At 38.6% G+C, this 18,467-nt stretch overlaps 1 protein-coding gene across 2 annotated transcripts in view; it reads right to left on the bottom strand.

Annotated features, from left to right (window-relative positions):
• The window catches only part of IL17REL (interleukin 17 receptor E like), a 48,628-nt gene that overhangs the window by 24,662 nt on the left and 5,499 nt on the right, over positions 1-18,467 (bottom strand). The window contains exon 3 of one of the 2 annotated variants that reach the window (XM_066550171.1): positions 2,235-2,262. In XM_066550171.1, the coding sequence (XP_066406268.1) occupies positions 2,235-2,262 (28 nt within the window). Of the gene's footprint in view, positions 1-2,234; positions 2,334-18,467 lie in introns of those variants that run through there. The other variant, XM_066550170.1, reaches the window with a different exon arrangement.

The raw sequence follows: 18,467 nt of genomic DNA, 5'->3' as shown, positions 1-18,467 counted from the left end.
TTAATAACAAGACTGAGAAAACACCCAATAGAAAATCCTAACTGGTTTTTATCTGATATATCTTCCCTAAAGTATTGTAAGAATCTGAGATACTTAAGGATACTGGCAGTGCTAAATCTGGGAGCATCTCTAGAATTGCTTCACTGGCACATCAATCCATGACTATAAATTACAGTAGTATTTCAAACCTATTTGCATATGATTTACCACAATATCTGCTGCATCTGTTCATTAGGATGATTCAACAAAATTCGTCAGCAAAGTAGATATGCAGTCCTACAATAACCACATGGTGCTCTTCAGTTAATAAATACCAAAATTCACTACTTGAAAGTACTTACAGCAATTATGAAATTGATTAAATTTTAGACTGACAGCCTCTCTTTCACAAGAGATTGCAATGCACAGTAAATTAAAAGGGTTTCATGGTTATGTGTTCAGAAAACATTTCAAACTTTTAGAGATATTGAACAACACTGTGATATACTGTGCCAAATACATTTTCTGAAAATGTAATTTTTTTTTAAATCATTGATACTTTGATATCCATGTATGGATATATTACAGTGAATTTCAAATACTACAGTAGTTCTTATGTCTAGAAGAGCAGGAGGAAGAAGGCAGAGTCAAAGTCACACTCCAAATACTACTGAGGGGGTGGTTGCAAATTTTAGGAAATATCTTTTTGTTGCTGCTAAAAGAAATTACTACTGCAAAAGTCCTCTACTAGTCCTAGTTAAGGTCTTTTAAGGTAATTTTAACTCAAATAACAAGTAATTTTAAAAAATAATATAGAAAAGGAAGTATGCAAAGGAGTATACACCCACCGTTGCACAAGTAAATTAGGATGAAGACAAAAAATGCTTTTTCATCACCCCTCTAAGGCTGAGTCATTCTACATGTTACTTGTGTTGAAGATAGCTGATAAGTTTTTTTCAGATAACACTGAAAAACCTACAACCAGCTTCATGTATATCATCCTCAAAGATATGGATCTTTAGTTTACAAACCCTTCAGTGGCCTTCCAGTTGAATGAAACATCTAGCTTATCTGATGTGCATCAACTGCATGTCCCTGCATCAGGGCTTGGACCAGATGACTCCCAGAAGCCCTTTCTGACCTCAGCTCTGAGCAATTCTGGCAGACAACAGAGAGTGACAACCCCTCTTGCCTCTCTCCCTTCATAGAAATTCCCTTGTCCTGAAATGGTTGGAATGAATCACCACCTCGTGGTACCTGTGAATCTCCACTATCTAGATCTGCAGTTGTGTAACACCCAGCAGAGTTTTTAACTCATAACCAACAGAATTACGGGTGTTCTTCCCTTTGAGAACAGGCTGAAGGGCTTGATTCTCTCAGCCTGTACTGCTCAAGGATGTAAAGGCATGCTTCAGCTAGGGTCAACACCCCTGTTTCTTCTTCTACCTTCCACATAGTTTGTGCAACTACCAGCTCAGCTGCCCAATCCTAACAAGATTCATTTACAACCCCTGAACCAGCCACCAAAGGTTCACTCTGCTGACCGGCAGAAGACACACACATATTCTTTCTCTCCATCTCAACACAATCCCATAAATGCCATCCATTCTGAGTAAGGATTTGTGCCAGCTGGCATTCAGCATCTCACATGCTTGAGCTCAGCATTGGATCTTCCCCCTGTCCATGCCCTCACTGCCATGTGGATTCAGGAAAGGCACTGTGGACACCAGCAGTGCTCAGAGCTGAGCCTCCAGCTAGGACAGTCCTCTCAGGGGAGACTGTCCTCTGAATGGGGACTAGGACTGTCCTTTCAGTGGGGACAATGACTGCCCTCTCAGGCAGAAGTGTGACTGTCCTCTCAGGGGGACTGTTTGCTAGGCAGCTGCCTCATACTTCCCTGCAAATGAGTGTGTGCACTGGAGGAGTGACTGATGGAGGCTTCAGAGGTCAGGTAACTCAAGGCCCTGTGTTATTACTGTAGGCAATATCTATAATGAGTATAAGCAATAAAGCCATGTAAAATGACTTAGCAAACTCTCTTTCCTTCACTATGGTAAGGAAAACTATTAAGCTATTGTCATTATTAACCCAATATTTATCAAAACCTACCAATTTCCAATGTTTTTTATGAAAGAACTGGTAGCAAATACTCTTTCATGACAGTGATCCGATGTCACTAGGATAATGGATTTAATATCTTTAATAAATTATCTTTAAAAATAAACATAGTAAAAATGTAAATTATGTATACTCACCAGAAGGTTTGCTTTTACAGTGAATCCCCTGCAAACAGAAAAAAAATATTTTAAAATCTGAAGTAATAATAAAAATAAATATCGCTCAATCATTGTACACAAGTAAACATACCTTTAACAGATAAACATATTCATAGTCCACAACAGAAATAATTTTCAAAGTTAAACAAATTATTTTCTAATACAGTGAAAAAGCACATCGGTGCTGCATATGACAGCCTGATATATATGGGGATACAAGACCAGCATTATCCTCATTTTCATGTATTTCTACTGAGGTGTTTAATTGCTTTAACAAGTATGAGTTCCATCAAATAAAGACATTATTTATCAGGTACTACCATTCCTACTGACCAAGAGTTCATGCTTTATTTCATTAAACTCTACAATGGATTGGGTCACCAGGACAAAGAAACCCAACGATTTTATAATGGAAGACATCTAGAACATTACTAAATATATATTATTTTTAGACGATCCTACTAGAAAGGAAGAATTATGGCAATTGCAAATGAAGTCTAGAAATAAGACTTTTTATTTCAGACATCTGGCTTAGAAGACTGAAAATTAAATTACTCAACCACAGTACTTATTGTGTTCAAGGGAAAGTGTCTTTGTAAGAGGCAAAGTGAACCTGGCATTGAGATTTTAACAAGCTTCCAGCTATCTTTCAGACAGACTACATCCATTTTCCCAGTAAAATAAACATTTAACCACACACTAAAATTTTGTAGAGTACAAAAATAACAAATCTTACATTGACTGCTATGCATGACATTCTAAAGAAAGGCTATTCCTTAGCCAGCAAACACTGGTTGCTGCTGTTCTGGCATAGCCCTTATACCAGTATTCCTTTGCATACAGAATATATGTTCCCATGTTCTTCCCTTTAAAAGCAGTGTCCTGTTGACAGAGATACTTTTATCACACCCACAAAAGTAGCAGGCAGCTCCTTGTCTCCTCTGCTCTCAAACGGGACAGCAGCTCTCAGTCCTTTAAAAACATTTTAGGATCTTGTCAACAAACCAACAATCTGTGAGCTTCAGAGCCAGAAAAGTCTTCTGGTGGACATTTAGAAGTTCTTTAACTGAAACACAGAGGCTACAGCCTGGGCAAGCATTAGCACATCATAAAATAACTATTGCTTGGTTTTCCAGGGGGCTTTCATCCACAGGGAATCCTGTGCTCCTCAGAAATAAAGCTGTGGAGCAAAACCATGTTATTGCAGCAGGTGAGAAATGGCAGCATATTCACTCCCAGCTGCCTGGGGTACCTGAGAAATGTGTCCTGTCCTTCATGACAGCTTTTTATTTGATCTAAATATGCTCCTTCTTAAAGGAGGCCTTTAGAAAACCAGTGACCATTGTCTAACCTGTATCAGTTCCCATTCTTCTGTCATTTTGGCTGTTCTATTTTTTAACAATCACTTTTGGACATAAGTTGTCATCTTTTACTACTGGCAATTTGGTACTATGACTCAAAAAAGTGCAAATGTATAAAAGGTGGTATTTTAAACCACATTTTATAATAAGACAGATGAAGTCAGATACTGTCATAGACTAAAGATTAGAAAAATTATTTGTGACATTGTTAAAGATATTGGTTTGGCTGCTTCTACAGCATAATACACTGACACTCAAATTAGGACCTGTTGCAACAGACAAGGGGTAATGGTTTTAAACTAAAAGAGAGTAGATTTAGATCAGATGTAAGTAAGAAAATGTTTTACAGTGAGGGTGGTGGAAACATTCAAGGCCGGGTTGGATGGGGCTCTGAGCACCCTGATCCAGTCGGAGCTATCCCTGCTCACCGCAGGGGGCTTGATGACTTTTAAGTTCTCTTCCAGCCCAAAACATTTTATGATTCTATAAAGTATACTAAACTTCTTCACATAACTGTTCTAAAACTGGGATACTTCTGTTTCAAAGGTTTTATAATTTCCTCAAATCCCCATGAAAACTGAAAATGGTAACTGATAAGACCTAATTTCTGCTGTAGAAATACTAGTTATTTATTAATTATTTCAGAAAGGAACTGCTGGATCAACTAATTTCTCAGCATTTACTGGAAGAAATTAATCTTTTGTGAGGCTGATCATTCAGCAAATTACTTCCATATTCTTTACTTCCCATTTTGCAGCCAGACTGTTGAAAATATTTTGGTTAGGTGGCTTGACAGAGTTCGCAATTGCCAGTCAAAATTTCTTAGAACAGCATCTTTAACTTCTCTAACCATTCTTTCTGGTTACAGCCTTAGTGCAAAAATTGTATTTAAAAAAATCAAGATCACACTGAATTAAAGAACAAAAAACTCACAAATATCAAAGGATTCAGCCTTTTGATTAGTGAAGGTCATCCCCCTGTTCTGACACTTGAAAACTGAATGTAAAATAATTAAATTATATAAATTGCAGGGGAAAAACCAAAACACCCACTTCTGTGGGCTATGGCATGATAAAGAAATTATCTTATACCTTATTGTCTTATAGTCTGTCCTAATTAATTATTGGTTTTCACTATTGCATATAGGAATCCTGTTATCTGAATTCTTACATTTATTTTCTTGTCCTTTCCACAGGAAAGAAAGAAACATCCTTCTGTGACTTTTGATCTGGTAGGGAGCTGTTTTGACATTCTTGGGCACTTAGTTGTGTTCTGGGTGAGGAGTCGTTGGGAAGATTTACATAAATAATCAAATATTTGCATGAACACTTGCCAGTTACAGCAATATTTGTTCACAGCCCAATTTCTTATTTTTTTAAGAAGTGTTTCTTTTTATTGTACAATACCAAGTGGGTGGGGGTGGTATTTTCTTTTACAATCACTTTGCAAAACAGTCCAAAGAGACAATTTGTCTGAAAGAATAACTCAAATGAATTAACCAAGTTCCTCTCCCACTTTCTATATCTTTTGTTTTCAGGAATTTTCAGTGATGAGTGCAATAAAAAAACATAACATACTAAAACAGGAATGGAAATTTTCTTCCCCTTTTTCAAATGCCTAGGGCATCTTTTATGCAAAAATAAGATCCTGAACATGATAGTACATTTTACTCCTATACAGGGAGAATCTTTGATTCATATCTTCTTTGGCAAAGAGCCTAAGTAAAATATACTTACACAATGCACAAACAGTTAGGGATTTTCCTATTTCTCTGGGGTTTTCCCCATTTGTGGTATTACTCAACTGTAGCTAGAGGTTATCTGAACAGACACCACCAGCATGCAGCATTCTGAATAGAAGATGTGGTGCCAACTTTTTAGCTAGCACAGCAACTTCTCCTCAGTCTAAGACAATTGTAATATCCCATTGTTCTAACAACTGCAGAGAAGAGAGTGAGATCAGCAGAGGAAGACTTGGATTAGGGGCACAGAGAGTGTTTGCATGAATTAAAATTGCCAAGAAAAAGAAACAAAGATTAAATCTGCTTCCCATTTCCTCTCATATCTTCAGGCACTAAATCAAGTGCAGAATTGTGGAAATTCTTCCCTGGATGTTTTGTCATGCAGGAAAGAGTCTGAGGAAAATTTGGGTTCACAGTCTACCTGTTAGTTCTGTTGCACTCATTCATAGAAGAGCTGGTGGCAGCTCTTCCACAACTCTATAAGGAATAGTAAGAAGCCTGAAAATTCCTTAAAATGTATTCTTTGCTTGAGACCAGGTTGACAGACATTTAGCATCCATTCATTAAGACACCTACATTAGTCAGTGAATGTAGGATCCTCCCTTTTGAGCGATGCTCACTGGCAAAGCTATTAGCTACATTTCTACTTCAGGTTCTGTTGTCAGAGAAGGCAGAGACAAAGGAACATGACCATATTCTGATATTTATCTATTGTTGTTTCCCAACAATCTATATTCTTTAACCACCATTAAAAGCAAGCATGGGATTCTACGTACTTTTTCAACACAGGGAAAGGGTGGGCTTGCAATAATTGATGTTCATATTGTATCCAAAAGGCCAGCAAAGATGACTAATCTGAACATGCTAATTTTTGATTTCCAATTGAGAGGAGATGCTCTGCAAAAATCCATCTTATTCTGCACACAAATATAAAGGATGTCCCAGATCACTGGGTATAGTCCTCTGATAACCACAAGTACCATATAATCTAATCCCTTTCAAAAACTGGCAAAGCATCATTTTAAAATCAGTCAGGCTTTCATGTGCACTGCTGTGAGAGCCAAGGCTATTCCAGAAGACCTGTTGTCTGCTAGCACCAAAGCTTTTAATTTCTTACATGACCACAATAGTGGTTGGCTTCTACTGACTTCTGATTGCACTCATTATCTTTTCACTTAAATAGACACTTTCCACCCCGGAATTTACTTTTCCACCCTGGAATTTACTGTATTACTGCAACCAGTAATATACCTTTTCTCAGCTTTTTTGTGAGACTGTAAAAGCCAAGCTCTTTTACTCTTCTCTAATAAACTAGATTTTCCTTCTTACCATCACCCTTCTCAGCAGCTTTTTCTACTTTAATGTATCTGTCCAAATGGAGTGACCAGAACCATCCACAGCTGTGAAAACATTGGGGTTCATTTTGTGCCTCGTAAAGTCTTATTGATTTTTGTCTCAGTTGGGAACACCACAACCATGTCATATCCTCCACCACAGAGGGGAAGCTGCTTACCCCTGCTGTGTAAACAATCCAGCAGAAGCTTTCCTTCTCACCCATTCAGTTCACACAGGGAGGAGCCTGCAGAGGCTGGCCCATGAGAGTCCTCAATGATTTCTCATGGCCCCTAGTAAAAAACCTAGCATGCCACTGTGATCTCAATCATCTCCATAAGGAAAAGTTCTTTGAGCAGAGGACAGCCACAGTCAAAGTTATATGCATCTCCACCATTCTAGAACATTGGATGGAAACAGAGAAGATTCAGAGCTCTAGCTGTATCAAAAGCTCCATAGACCATCAACAAATCACTGAAATTCCTTTCAGAGACATTCAGCCCCAGAAATTATCTAGGGATTACTTAATGAAATAACAGAGTATGCTTCAGCTTTTTCCAGAGGTATTTTCATAGATAAAGGCCATAATGCCTTTGCAATTTACACACCATTGATGCTGATGGGGACTGGAACCTCACAGAATTTTTCTCATTATGTTCTTAGAAAGCTCACTGCTGTATTTATCTTACCAAATGTATAGAATACCAAATGTATCTTTCAAAATGTATGGAAACAGAATTCTTGACAGTAAAAGAAAGCACAGTGATAACATAATGATTCCTGTCCTACTGAAAGAAGACTTAACTATATCATGGTCAAAAATTGGAAGTGGGTGAAAAGGAAAAATAATAGACCTCCAAAACACACTTGTCAAGTGAATTAAATTGTGGCCACCTATACCAAGAACCAGAGAAATTGCAATGATTAATAGTCTTAATATGAAAATTTAGAACTATTAAAAATTCATAGTTAGTACTGCTGATACAGTTCCCTCAAAAGACCTTTTCTCTAAAGGAGCATTTGTATTTGTTTTGACATCAAGTGTAATTATTCTCATTGCCAAGGTAAAACTATGTTACTAAAGACAGTTTTCAATTTTTGGCAAACCACGAGGTTGTTCTTCAGCTTTTACTGACAATGTGGTGATCTGATACATGTGAGCAGCGTGCAGGGGGATTAGCAAAGCAGGCATAGAGGGAAACATTTGGACTGTTATCCATGCAGAAAAGAAATAGGCACCAAAACTTATGGCAAAGCATTATTTTGGACTATTTTAAACTACAAAAACACCTGGATGCTGCTGGATTGTTTTACAGAATGCTTTAAACAAAACATCTGAGTCACGTCTACACATTATCCAGCTCCAGGTCTTTTCTCTGTGTGTTCCAAGTGGAATGGAAAACATCCCATCACATTAGTGCCGTGCTGAATCTGAAAGAATAATTGCTACTGAGAAGTGGGATATTAAGATCAGGCTCAGTACAGTGCTAACAAGGTCATGCACTTTTTGGATGAGAGCTGGCCTGAGTCTGGCAGAGCAAGGTAACATCGGGCTGTGTTACCGCTCTGCTGATGGGGTCTGAGCTCCTCAGTGAAACAGCCATGAACAAACAGGGAAGACATGATTGTGTTTACTGAAGATTATTGGACACTGTCCAGTAAGACTTCACAGGGATCTCTAGCAGAGACTGTTACCAATTGTCATTGTACCATCTTCCATTTCACCTGTAAATGCAAAGGTACAGAGCCTGTCTTCCACAACCTGCTCCTTGTCACAAGGCAACACCTCCATCACCGCTCAGCAGCACTTCAGGAGTGCAGGAGCACATGACTTAGACCTTCAGCCCTCTTAGGTTTTCATCCTTCTGTTTACCCGCCATTAGTCAGGTATAACAGAGATTCCTGTTTTCCAGGCAGTATGCATTTCCTCCTGCACTGGCTGATGCAGAGGAATCTTGTTCCTACATTTTAACTGCACTGTTCTGTATGTTATCAGTACTGCATGTGACATATAATATCTTCTGGCCCTAGCAGGGGCCACATGGCTGAACCCTTTTCACAGAGCAGAACAACTGGAAGACTTAGAAGCAGTTAGAACTCTTGGCAGTGACATGCATTTATCCTATAAGTGAATAGCCAGACAAAACAATATTGCTTTGAGGTCTCTCAACTGGGAAAAATATTCCTTGCTTCTAATTTTTTTAAAATTAATTTTATTTAAAAGTAATGTTGAGATACAAAAAAGGACCTATATATAAACCTCTGGCTTTTAAATTTATTGGACCAAAGGGAGCTATGACTGTCTGAAATAAAAGCTGCCTGTTCTATTGTATGCTTCAGCTCCAGGACTAGAAGAAGAATTTGCTTGAAGCAACAGTATGCGTTAACTTCTTTCTTTTAGAAAATAAAAGAACCAACCAAACAAACAAACAAAAATTTGTTAATCATTTTGATGTCACGTTTCCTACACTGTTAGCACAAGTTGTTAACAAAACAGAATAGCGTACAATAGACACAGTAAAATTAAAATGTTCTCTGACTGCCATACCGTCAGCTGGTATAAATCAGCACCATCCCATACACAGACTGTCAAAAATTTCAGACCACTCAGCTACATGAAAGGAGAACTAATCTACCAAATCAGCACTTCTAGTATAACAATGAGACAGGGACACTCTGACACAGCATTAATTATTTCAATTACTTTCTGGAGATCTCATACAGGGATGAGATCAATCGAATCAAAGAAATGTAGGGTGGAAGGGGTTTGTGAAGGTCACCAAGTCCGGCCTCCTGCTAGAAGCAGTACTGTCACCACCACCAGATCAAGTCAGCAATTATTTTGGTCATTTCTTGAAAAACTAGAGGACACAGATTCCACATGCCCTCCAGACAACCTTGAGGGTTGCTTTGAGGTTAGGATGGTATAATGATCTTTGCAGCACAAAACAGGCTACAAGAAAAAAGCTCCCTCAGCAACACTGACAGAGCTGAGACTAGCAGTCTCAGAGGTGACTGGATTGAGTGGGCTGTAAGATTGCCATAGAAAAGAACAGAGAAGGAAGAAAAAAGATAGCAAGAATTCAAGTGAAGATTATGAGAAGATACTCTCCAGTATAGAATTGCTCCTCCTGCTGCTGGAGACAGTAATAATTCTTTCATTTGGAAATAAGTATTTTTATTTTTGCCTGAAGATACTTTTCTATTCCAGTTACTGTCTTCTCATCTATCCTGACACTATTGCTCAGCAAAAAGAGGAGACATACTGCAGGCCTTGTTTTCCAGTGTTCTGGCATACGCAGCAAAGCCCTCACTGTTTTGCTCTAGGCAACTATTCTTTTAATATATGCCTAGAGTCAGTCCCAAGAGCAGCACTCGGTGCTCAGCTGTACATTGTGAAATTTATACATGAAAAATGCCACACTGCTCACATCCAGAAATTGTGGAAGACTTTGGTTGGGTGAGACACATTCCACTGATTTGAATGAACTTTGAATCTGATGCAAATGGGGATGCATTATTTGCCTATTGTGGTGGGTTGCCCCTCGCTGGATGCCAGGTGCCCACCATAGTGACAATGCCTTTGTCACTCCCTTCCACAACTGGACAGGGAATAAAGAATGCAACAAAAGCCTACTGGTTTGAGATAAAGATAAGGAGAGATCATCCAGCAGTTGCCATCACAGGCAAAATACATTCAGCTTGGGGAAATTAGTTTAATTTATTCCAAATTAAAATCAGAGTAATTTAATGAGAAAATAAGGAACAAACCTTCCTCCCACCCCTCCCTTCTTCTCAACTACACTCCTGATTTGTCCACCTCCTCCCCCTCAGCAGTTCAAGGGAACAAGGAAGGGGGGCTGCAGTCAGTTCATCACACACCACGTCATCATTGTCTCTGCCACTCCTTCCTTCTCAGGGAGAAGACCCCTTATGCTATTCCTCCTTCCCCTGCTCCAGCAAGGGGTCCCTCCCACAGGAGACAGACCTTCACAAACTTCTCCAAAATGCATCCTTCCCATGGGCTTCTGTTCTTCATGAACTTTTCCAGAGTGGATCCCTTCCACAAGGTGCAGTCCTTCAGGAACAGACTGCTCCAGTGCAGGTCCCACACAGGGTGACAAGTCCTGCCAGCAAACCTGCTGCAGTGTGGCTCCTCTATCCACAGGCCACTGGTCCTGCCAGGAGCCTGCTCCAGTATGAGCTTCCCACAGGGTCCCAATCTCCTTAAGGCATCCACCTGCTCCATCAGGGGATAAAGAACGCTGATATCCCAGAGGATACCATCATCACTGAGGGTCGAGACCAGTGGTGGGTCTGTCTTGGAGCTGGTTGGCAGCTTCTTACAGAAGCCACCCCAGCCCAGCTACCAAAACTTCACAAAGCCAACACACCTATGCAAACATCAGCTTTGCCAATGAGAAAAGGGTCACATAAGTCCCAAGTAAGGCAATTTCTCTGTGAAGATTTTGCATTAGTGGGTAGTGAAATAAAGCAAAAGTTTTCAGCCATTTTCAAAAGGATTAAGTCAGCTAAATCTAGAAGAGGTCTTAGGTACCTGAAATATAATTTAAGCAAACTGTGGCAACCTCAGCTCAGAACCATGATCTATAATACCCAATGAATTGGCACACAACACTGGGGCACTTAAGCTTATTAGACACCTCCTTTTCTGATCTGAAATAGCCCTGGATGCATGCAATTTGGTGTTTAGTTTGTGACCAGAACAACACTGCAATGACCTCTAGCTCATGTCAGGGATAGCAGACACTCATAGTGAGATCCACATCACCCAGCATAGCACATGGCTGGAGATTTAATAGTAACAGGGTAAAACTAGCACAGCTCAAGTTTCCTTCAAACTGTAAATATTAGAAGAGGAAAGCCGAATATGGGCATTTTCCACCTTTTATACTCCAGATTTCAAGTTCTTATCTCAAGGGACCACCAGGTTCAACATCCTCCTTAAAGTGAAGCAGTTCTGAGCTGCCTGTTTGCCACACAGCCTGGTAAATCAGAGGGTTTCCCAGGCCTCCTGTCAAAGCAGTCAGAGTGTACAGAGGGGAAAGAGAAGAATGCTGGTCTGAGAGAAGGACAGGGAAGACACAGTGAAAATTTTAAGCTGAGTTTTTTGAGTGCTTTCAACATTCACATAGGAGATCTGTTTCCTACTTACATTTTATCCTAAGCAGTGACCAGAAAACAAACCAGAAACTGAAACTTTGAAAGAGTAGCTCTCAGCAGCTGCTCCACAAGAGAACATCTTTGTGGAAGAGAGTTTCCACAAAGAAAATTTCACTCATAACTCAGGTTTGTGGGTTCTACAGAGTAGAGATCAGACTAACTGGGTGCTTAGCTCTTTCCCTTGCCTTTCCAAGACTCTAATGCTTTCTCATGATCTCCACTGCATCTGTATTTAATAAACTAAAACCACAGGAACACAGCAGCATCACAAAATGGGTGAATGTTGTAGGCACTACCCTGAAATGTGCAGGAACTTGAAAATAAAAAAGAATTTTCTAGCCCAGCCATCATGGATCACAATCTCATAGTATAATTTAGAATAACATAGCACACTTGACAAAAATTTCCTATAACAATTCCAAGATTTTGGAGGCCACATCTCAGGGTTGAAACTCCCTTCAAAGCAGGAGCACATGTTTCTGGGTTTTGCAGCTCTGATTAAAATGATGTTTCTCCCTCTTCTCCTTAAACAAAAGAAAATTTGAAATTTAAATAATCATGGAACTATCCCTGATTATATCTCTTCCAGATGAGAAGTCATTTTTAATGCTGACTTTGGTTTTATTCTAGCCTTAGCTTGTTATGTTGTGTAAGGATGCAAGGCCATACAAATGATCCCACAGGACATGGCAGAAGCCATGGTAGTCTCAGATGACTGTCCTGGGAGGCTTCTGCATTCCTGCCTATGCCACAGCATCAGTTAAGGAACTTCCACTATTAAAGACACTGCTAAACAAGCCTGATTGACTCTAAAAGTGCTTGCTTTAGTTACAGAAACATTCTAGCCACAACAAAATGAGGGAAATCTTAGTACATGAAAATTTTTTCAGCTGTATTCTTTAAAATTTTTGAGAGAAAACTTTTTCCTAGTTATTCATATTTGTATTATTACATTGTCTGAAAGTCTGAATCCTGCATCAGAAACCCTATACCAGAATCCCTAAATGCATGCCTTTGCTCTCCCATCAAAAGCAAGAAAAGCCAAAAACACCTTTCCCTGAAAGAATTAGCTGTGTGAGTACATAAGAAATTTAAAACATTCACGATTTACTGTGTAGAGAAACTCTACTGAAAATATCTAATGTGTATCGTAGCTGAAACATTTGCGGTTTGAGATAATTGATAGAGAAGCTAAAATTTAAAGAAAATTTATAGAAAAATAAATATAGGAATATTTAAAGAAAAATAAATCATATCCAACACAAATTAATTATTTGAAATGTCATTACATATGTCTATTTCTCAAAATTTTTACTAATCATCCTTGAATGGGGTTAATCATAATTTTGTGGGGTATGGGGAAGGGGGAAAAAACTCCATAATAATCACATAGTTTACCTTTTTATAATGCGTAAATAATCCTCCTTGTTCTGTAGTAGCTAAACTTAACACAGGGCAATTAAAGGAGGCAGAGGTCCAAGATGAGGGCTTCTAAAGAAGCAGAATCCTACTAATTTTACAAAAGCTAAATAAACCCATCAGTGTTCACTACTTTCATATGCTGCTTTACACTCTGCCTCATTTTTAATGATAGCACTTACTGAAAACCACCTATGCCATACATTTGCTTGAAAATTGTATGTGATTTTTAACCTCTAAGTGGAAGAGAAAATGGTAGGCAGACTGAATGGTAACACAGATCTGACCATGCTCTAAAAATTATTCTATTGTATCACATATAAATATAATATGTTGAAAATGAGGGGGGGAACCCCAAAGAACAGATATTACTTATCAAAAACTGAGCATGAAGCATCACACTATAATGGTAACTGCAATTATGAAAAATTGTCACAAAGACATCAAAATACAAAAAGCAATGGAAAAAAATCACTACAGTCACAGAAAAAAGAACAGCATGTCAGGGAGATGAGGAAGTGGGAAAAAGATTAAAGAAGTTTGCATATGTTGGAATAAAAGGGAAAAATAAAACTGGGTACAGTGAAAAATCTTAACTGCAATAAATTCTAATTCCTCAAAGTTTTTCCAAGAAAAGACAATGAATGTACATCTAGTACTGTACAGTGTTGTTTATGTGATTCATAATCTCTGAAAATATGCAGACAAGTAGAGGCAATAGCAAGACAAAGAGTTTTCCAGAAATTATTGAAATTTACCACACTTATTCAAAGCAACTATGTTGAAACATTTCCTTGCAGGAGGAAGACCCACAGGTAATTTGCAAATTAAAACTTAAGCTCTCTTCATTTTTGCTTAGACACTTCCTGAATGAGGTTGCATATCCCATACAGTTTTCATGGTGAGTCCTATATTTTGCATGCTGGAAGAACAAGACATGCCATAGAGCAAAACAGGTCTTTGGCTCTGCTGTTCCAAAGGATTAAGTCAAATATTATTTGAAGGACCATCTGTAGATCCCACAAAAGAGGATGAATGAATGAAAGCAGAGATACTTGTCTTAGAAAAATCTCAATAAGTCATCTACTCTACATTTCTGCCTTAGGAAGAAAGACCTTTATCTGAGACATATGTGAGCTACATTAGTTATATCTCAGCTATATTTTCTAGTGTGTGCCTGGAGATCTCTATAAGCTCCACAGGCTATCCATCCCAGTGCTCAGCATCACTGGTTACTGTGATTTTCCAGTCTGTTCATGACCTTAGAAAATTTGGACCCACTGAATTCCTGTGGCTGTGAATGCTGTGATTATCTGTATCACTACTGAGTAAACATTAATTTATTGGTTCTATGATCATTCCCAGACAAGTATTTCAGAGTTGGTCTGAAATTTCCTCAGCAAGACACTGCAGTTTGGGGCATACTTTCTGGTTTGTATTTTTAAGATGGCAAATAATTTCCTGGTTTTTAAAAACTAGCCAATAAATGTTAACAAAATCAGGAAAAAATTATAGGAAATATATTTTTCTGACAGTATGAATACTACGAAAACATCTGTAACAGGTTGGTATATAAAACCTAGGGATCTTTCTTGGGGATAATGGTAACAAAACTCATAGAACTTCAAATGTGGGATCCTGGTTTGAACAACCACCAAGCCACAACACAGCACAGGGAAACTTGTGGCTCTCGGAAATCAAATTATCTTTAGGCAGAGATAGAAGGAAACTCCTTTCTTAGGTCCAAATTTATCCATCCATCCATCCATCCATCCATCCATCCATCCATCCATCCATCCATCCATCCATCCATCCATCCATCCATCCATTCATCCATCCATCCATCCATCAGCAAAGCCTAGTATTTCAATGCTGAGCCAAAAAGCCTGGAGAGCATCCAAACCTGTCCTTAGAAAGAAGTCTTTTAAACCTCTTTTGGTCCTTTTCATTTTTGATCATCCCTGGTTCTCTCCTACGTGCAGGCATCCTGGCAGGAGAGGAAGAATGGAGTAGTATAAATAGACATGACAATGTAATAGGTACAGCACTGCCAGCTCCACAGAAGTGCAAATTAAACTATTCCTAGACCTTACTGCAAGAATTCCAGCTAAGTCACACCGCGTGGTCTCATTAAAGTTATTACCACTCCTAGAAAACCTGTCCCACCCAGATTTGATCAAATTACAGGTAGTTTTCCAACTGCAAAGCAGTCAGATGGCTGTGGAAAGCACCTACTTCCAAATCTCAATACCCACTACTTAGTTTTGTGTCCAAATGGAGCTGAAGGACAGATGAGATCCCTAAGATTAGGGATGAGAAAATTCGTGAGCTAAAATTCACTGCCGATAATAAAGGCCAGCTGCTCCCACCTTCTGCTTAGCTTGCTTATATATCCCTTTTTGGGTTTATCGAATATGTGTCTCCTGCTATTTGCAAGAGATTATATACTGATTGCACATAAGTGATGCTGATGTCTCATGGTGAAGCTTCTAGCACTGCCTTGTGTTTCAGTTCCAAGACACTTTGTCCAGTCCAGTTCCAACACCTTTTAAGTCTATGCCCTCAGCTTCATGACTTCTTGTATTCTGTGCTTGCTATTCCAGTGCCTAGTCTCTTTACTGACCTTGCAGCCTTCTTCTGGAGTTCCTGAGGAAGAGAGAAGGGAAAAAGTCCAAAAGCTACCATTGCATTTTTTTGCCAGTTCTGAATTGCTTTCTCCATCTCCACCTCTCTTATAGGAGCTGGAGGTACATGCTGTAACACTGAGGAACACTGCAGTAAGTCCCTGTTTGTACCTGTCACTGGGTGTTTCCTTCTCAGGGGGAGAGGAAATGTGACAGCACCAAACCAGTGGGAAAGGACACAACATGAAACTGTCCTATATCATTGCAAAGATACTTTTGACCCAAAGAGCAAATGTGAAGCACAGTCTAAGAGAAAAGCCACCCAAATGTGCTAAATTGCAGCTCTTCTTAGCACCAGCAGAGAAGACAAGCAAAGGTACCTAAGCAAATGGGTTAATATCACACTAATACAATGACTCAATGTGATTGAGCCCCTGAAGTTTTAACTAATGAGTACTTAACTCATAATTATAGTATTCAAAGCAGTTAATGAAAACATATAATTAAGACACACCACACAGGAAGGTCAGAACTCTTTTATACTTGTGAAAACCAGAGAAATGAAATAACTTGAAGAGAGCCACACAAGTGATTTGATGCCAGGCAGCGAAGTAGACTCCAGGCTTTCTGTCTAGGGCATGCTCTCGTGGCTTGTACTGCACCTCAGCAAATATTAGCAAAGGATATGTTTATAATTTTATGCATCTCCTTCAGTCATCAGATATATCAATGCATTTACAAAAAAGTCTGTGTTGAATTGTACTACTATGATGAAATTTCATGTATCTCTCTCACTTACCCTGAGGAAGTCAGGTCTCTGATCAGTCTCTTTAGACATTTGCCATGTCTAAAATTATGTTTTCAATCAGATTTTAGAGGACAACTGAATTATGTCACTCACATTGTCATATCCATTTTCTAGAGTCTTGGGATCACTTTTAAAATATGAATTGCTTAATAATGAACAAAGAATAGCAATTTATGTCAGCTGACTTTGTGAACTAAGGGCTATACTATATCACTGATTTTGCAGTGTGTAGTATTGAGCAAAAATGGACTGATCCATATCCAGTAAAGAAACACCACATATTTGATTATGAATAGCAGGAACAACAAGGATTTGCTGCCAATAACCTTTATAATTAGAGGGAAATCCCAGATTCAGTTTAGTGTTTCCTTCTTTATCCATAGCCTTTGGAAACATTACTGCATTAAATGGCAGACAATACAAATAATATTTCATAGTGTTCTGGGGAGTGTTTTTTAAATGTAGTGCTCTTGATTTTTAGCAGTTGTTGAATCAAATTTGGCATAAGCCTATTTCTTTGTGTAAAGGCTGCAAACAATGTGGATTGTAAAATGAGTAGGGCACAAACCCAATTTCAATTGCAGACTGGGATTCCCCTATGCTTTTACAGGGAAACTTGGTTGATAACTGTGTTTCCTATTGGGTGGGGCGTGGAGACCATGCCCATAGCACTTAATCTTTGAATACTAGAATATCACGTGAGCTCTAAAGCCAAGCTATTAAAATAAAGAAGAAGAAATAAATCATCACACTAATAAAAGCTTAGTTGTTCATTTGCCATCATTCAACCCACAGCTGTATGGTTTTCATACAGTTTAAAATTTTACGTAATACTGGCATAAACATCCAGTGTTCTTTTTTTTTCTTTTCCTGTACTGAACAGATGCACAGTTTGTGTTACAGTAATGAAAACCAAATATTGCCTTACACAAGGTAATGTAAGGATATCTTGCTGGATACCCATGGTAAACTAAGAATAATTCATGAAGTTGAGATAACAGTTCAGTGCAGATGTTTTGCAAGTCATATGCCTCAAAATAGTTATGTCACTATTTGCCTCCTAAGTAGCAACCAGTGCTTTACTCTGATAAGAAGTACCCATGGAGGTCAAAACTGCTCACAAATATCTAGTGGACACAGCCACACTAAAATCTAGTCTACTGGTCAGACTCAACAGTTTCAGTTATTAAACCTGCTAAAAAACTGCTGACAATACCCATAGTTTGAAAAACACAGAAAAATGCAAATTATTGCTTTTCATATCCCTTGCCTTATAAAGAACCACACAGCTTCAAGTTTGAATGCAAAAGAGAAATTTGCTGTAAAAACTTCTGGGAAAACTTCAGAAGAAAAAAAAATCTATAATATTCACTTGTAACAACAGCAGCTGCAGAAATCTCTGATAGTTTTAAAATGACAATATCTCATTATTACATTAAGGAAATTGCTAGAAAAAAGTCATTGATTCTCTACTTTTTGATCTGATGTGCTATAGCAGAAGGGAGCACACACATATTTCACACAGACAAAGGCAAACTGTAACTCCTGACTAGTGTCCCTAGGAAGAACACATCATGGGGAAGACTGACTGCTCCCTTTTATTATAACTCATGAGATGGATTGAGCCCACAAATCATGGTCAATGATGCAGAGAAATTGAAATTAATTTCAAAGGATAAGGAGAAAGAAGTTTGCTCTAATAAGTTAGTCATGAGATTCTAAAGTTCATGTAGCTAAAGTGCT

This window comes from Molothrus aeneus, chromosome 5, assembly GCF_037042795.1.
Source record: "Molothrus aeneus isolate 106 chromosome 5, BPBGC_Maene_1.0, whole genome shotgun sequence".
Taxonomy (NCBI): Eukaryota; Metazoa; Chordata; class Aves; order Passeriformes; family Icteridae; genus Molothrus; species Molothrus aeneus.
The sequence above is the reverse complement of the archived record's forward strand: the minus strand, read 5'-3'. Positions and strand labels throughout refer to the sequence as shown.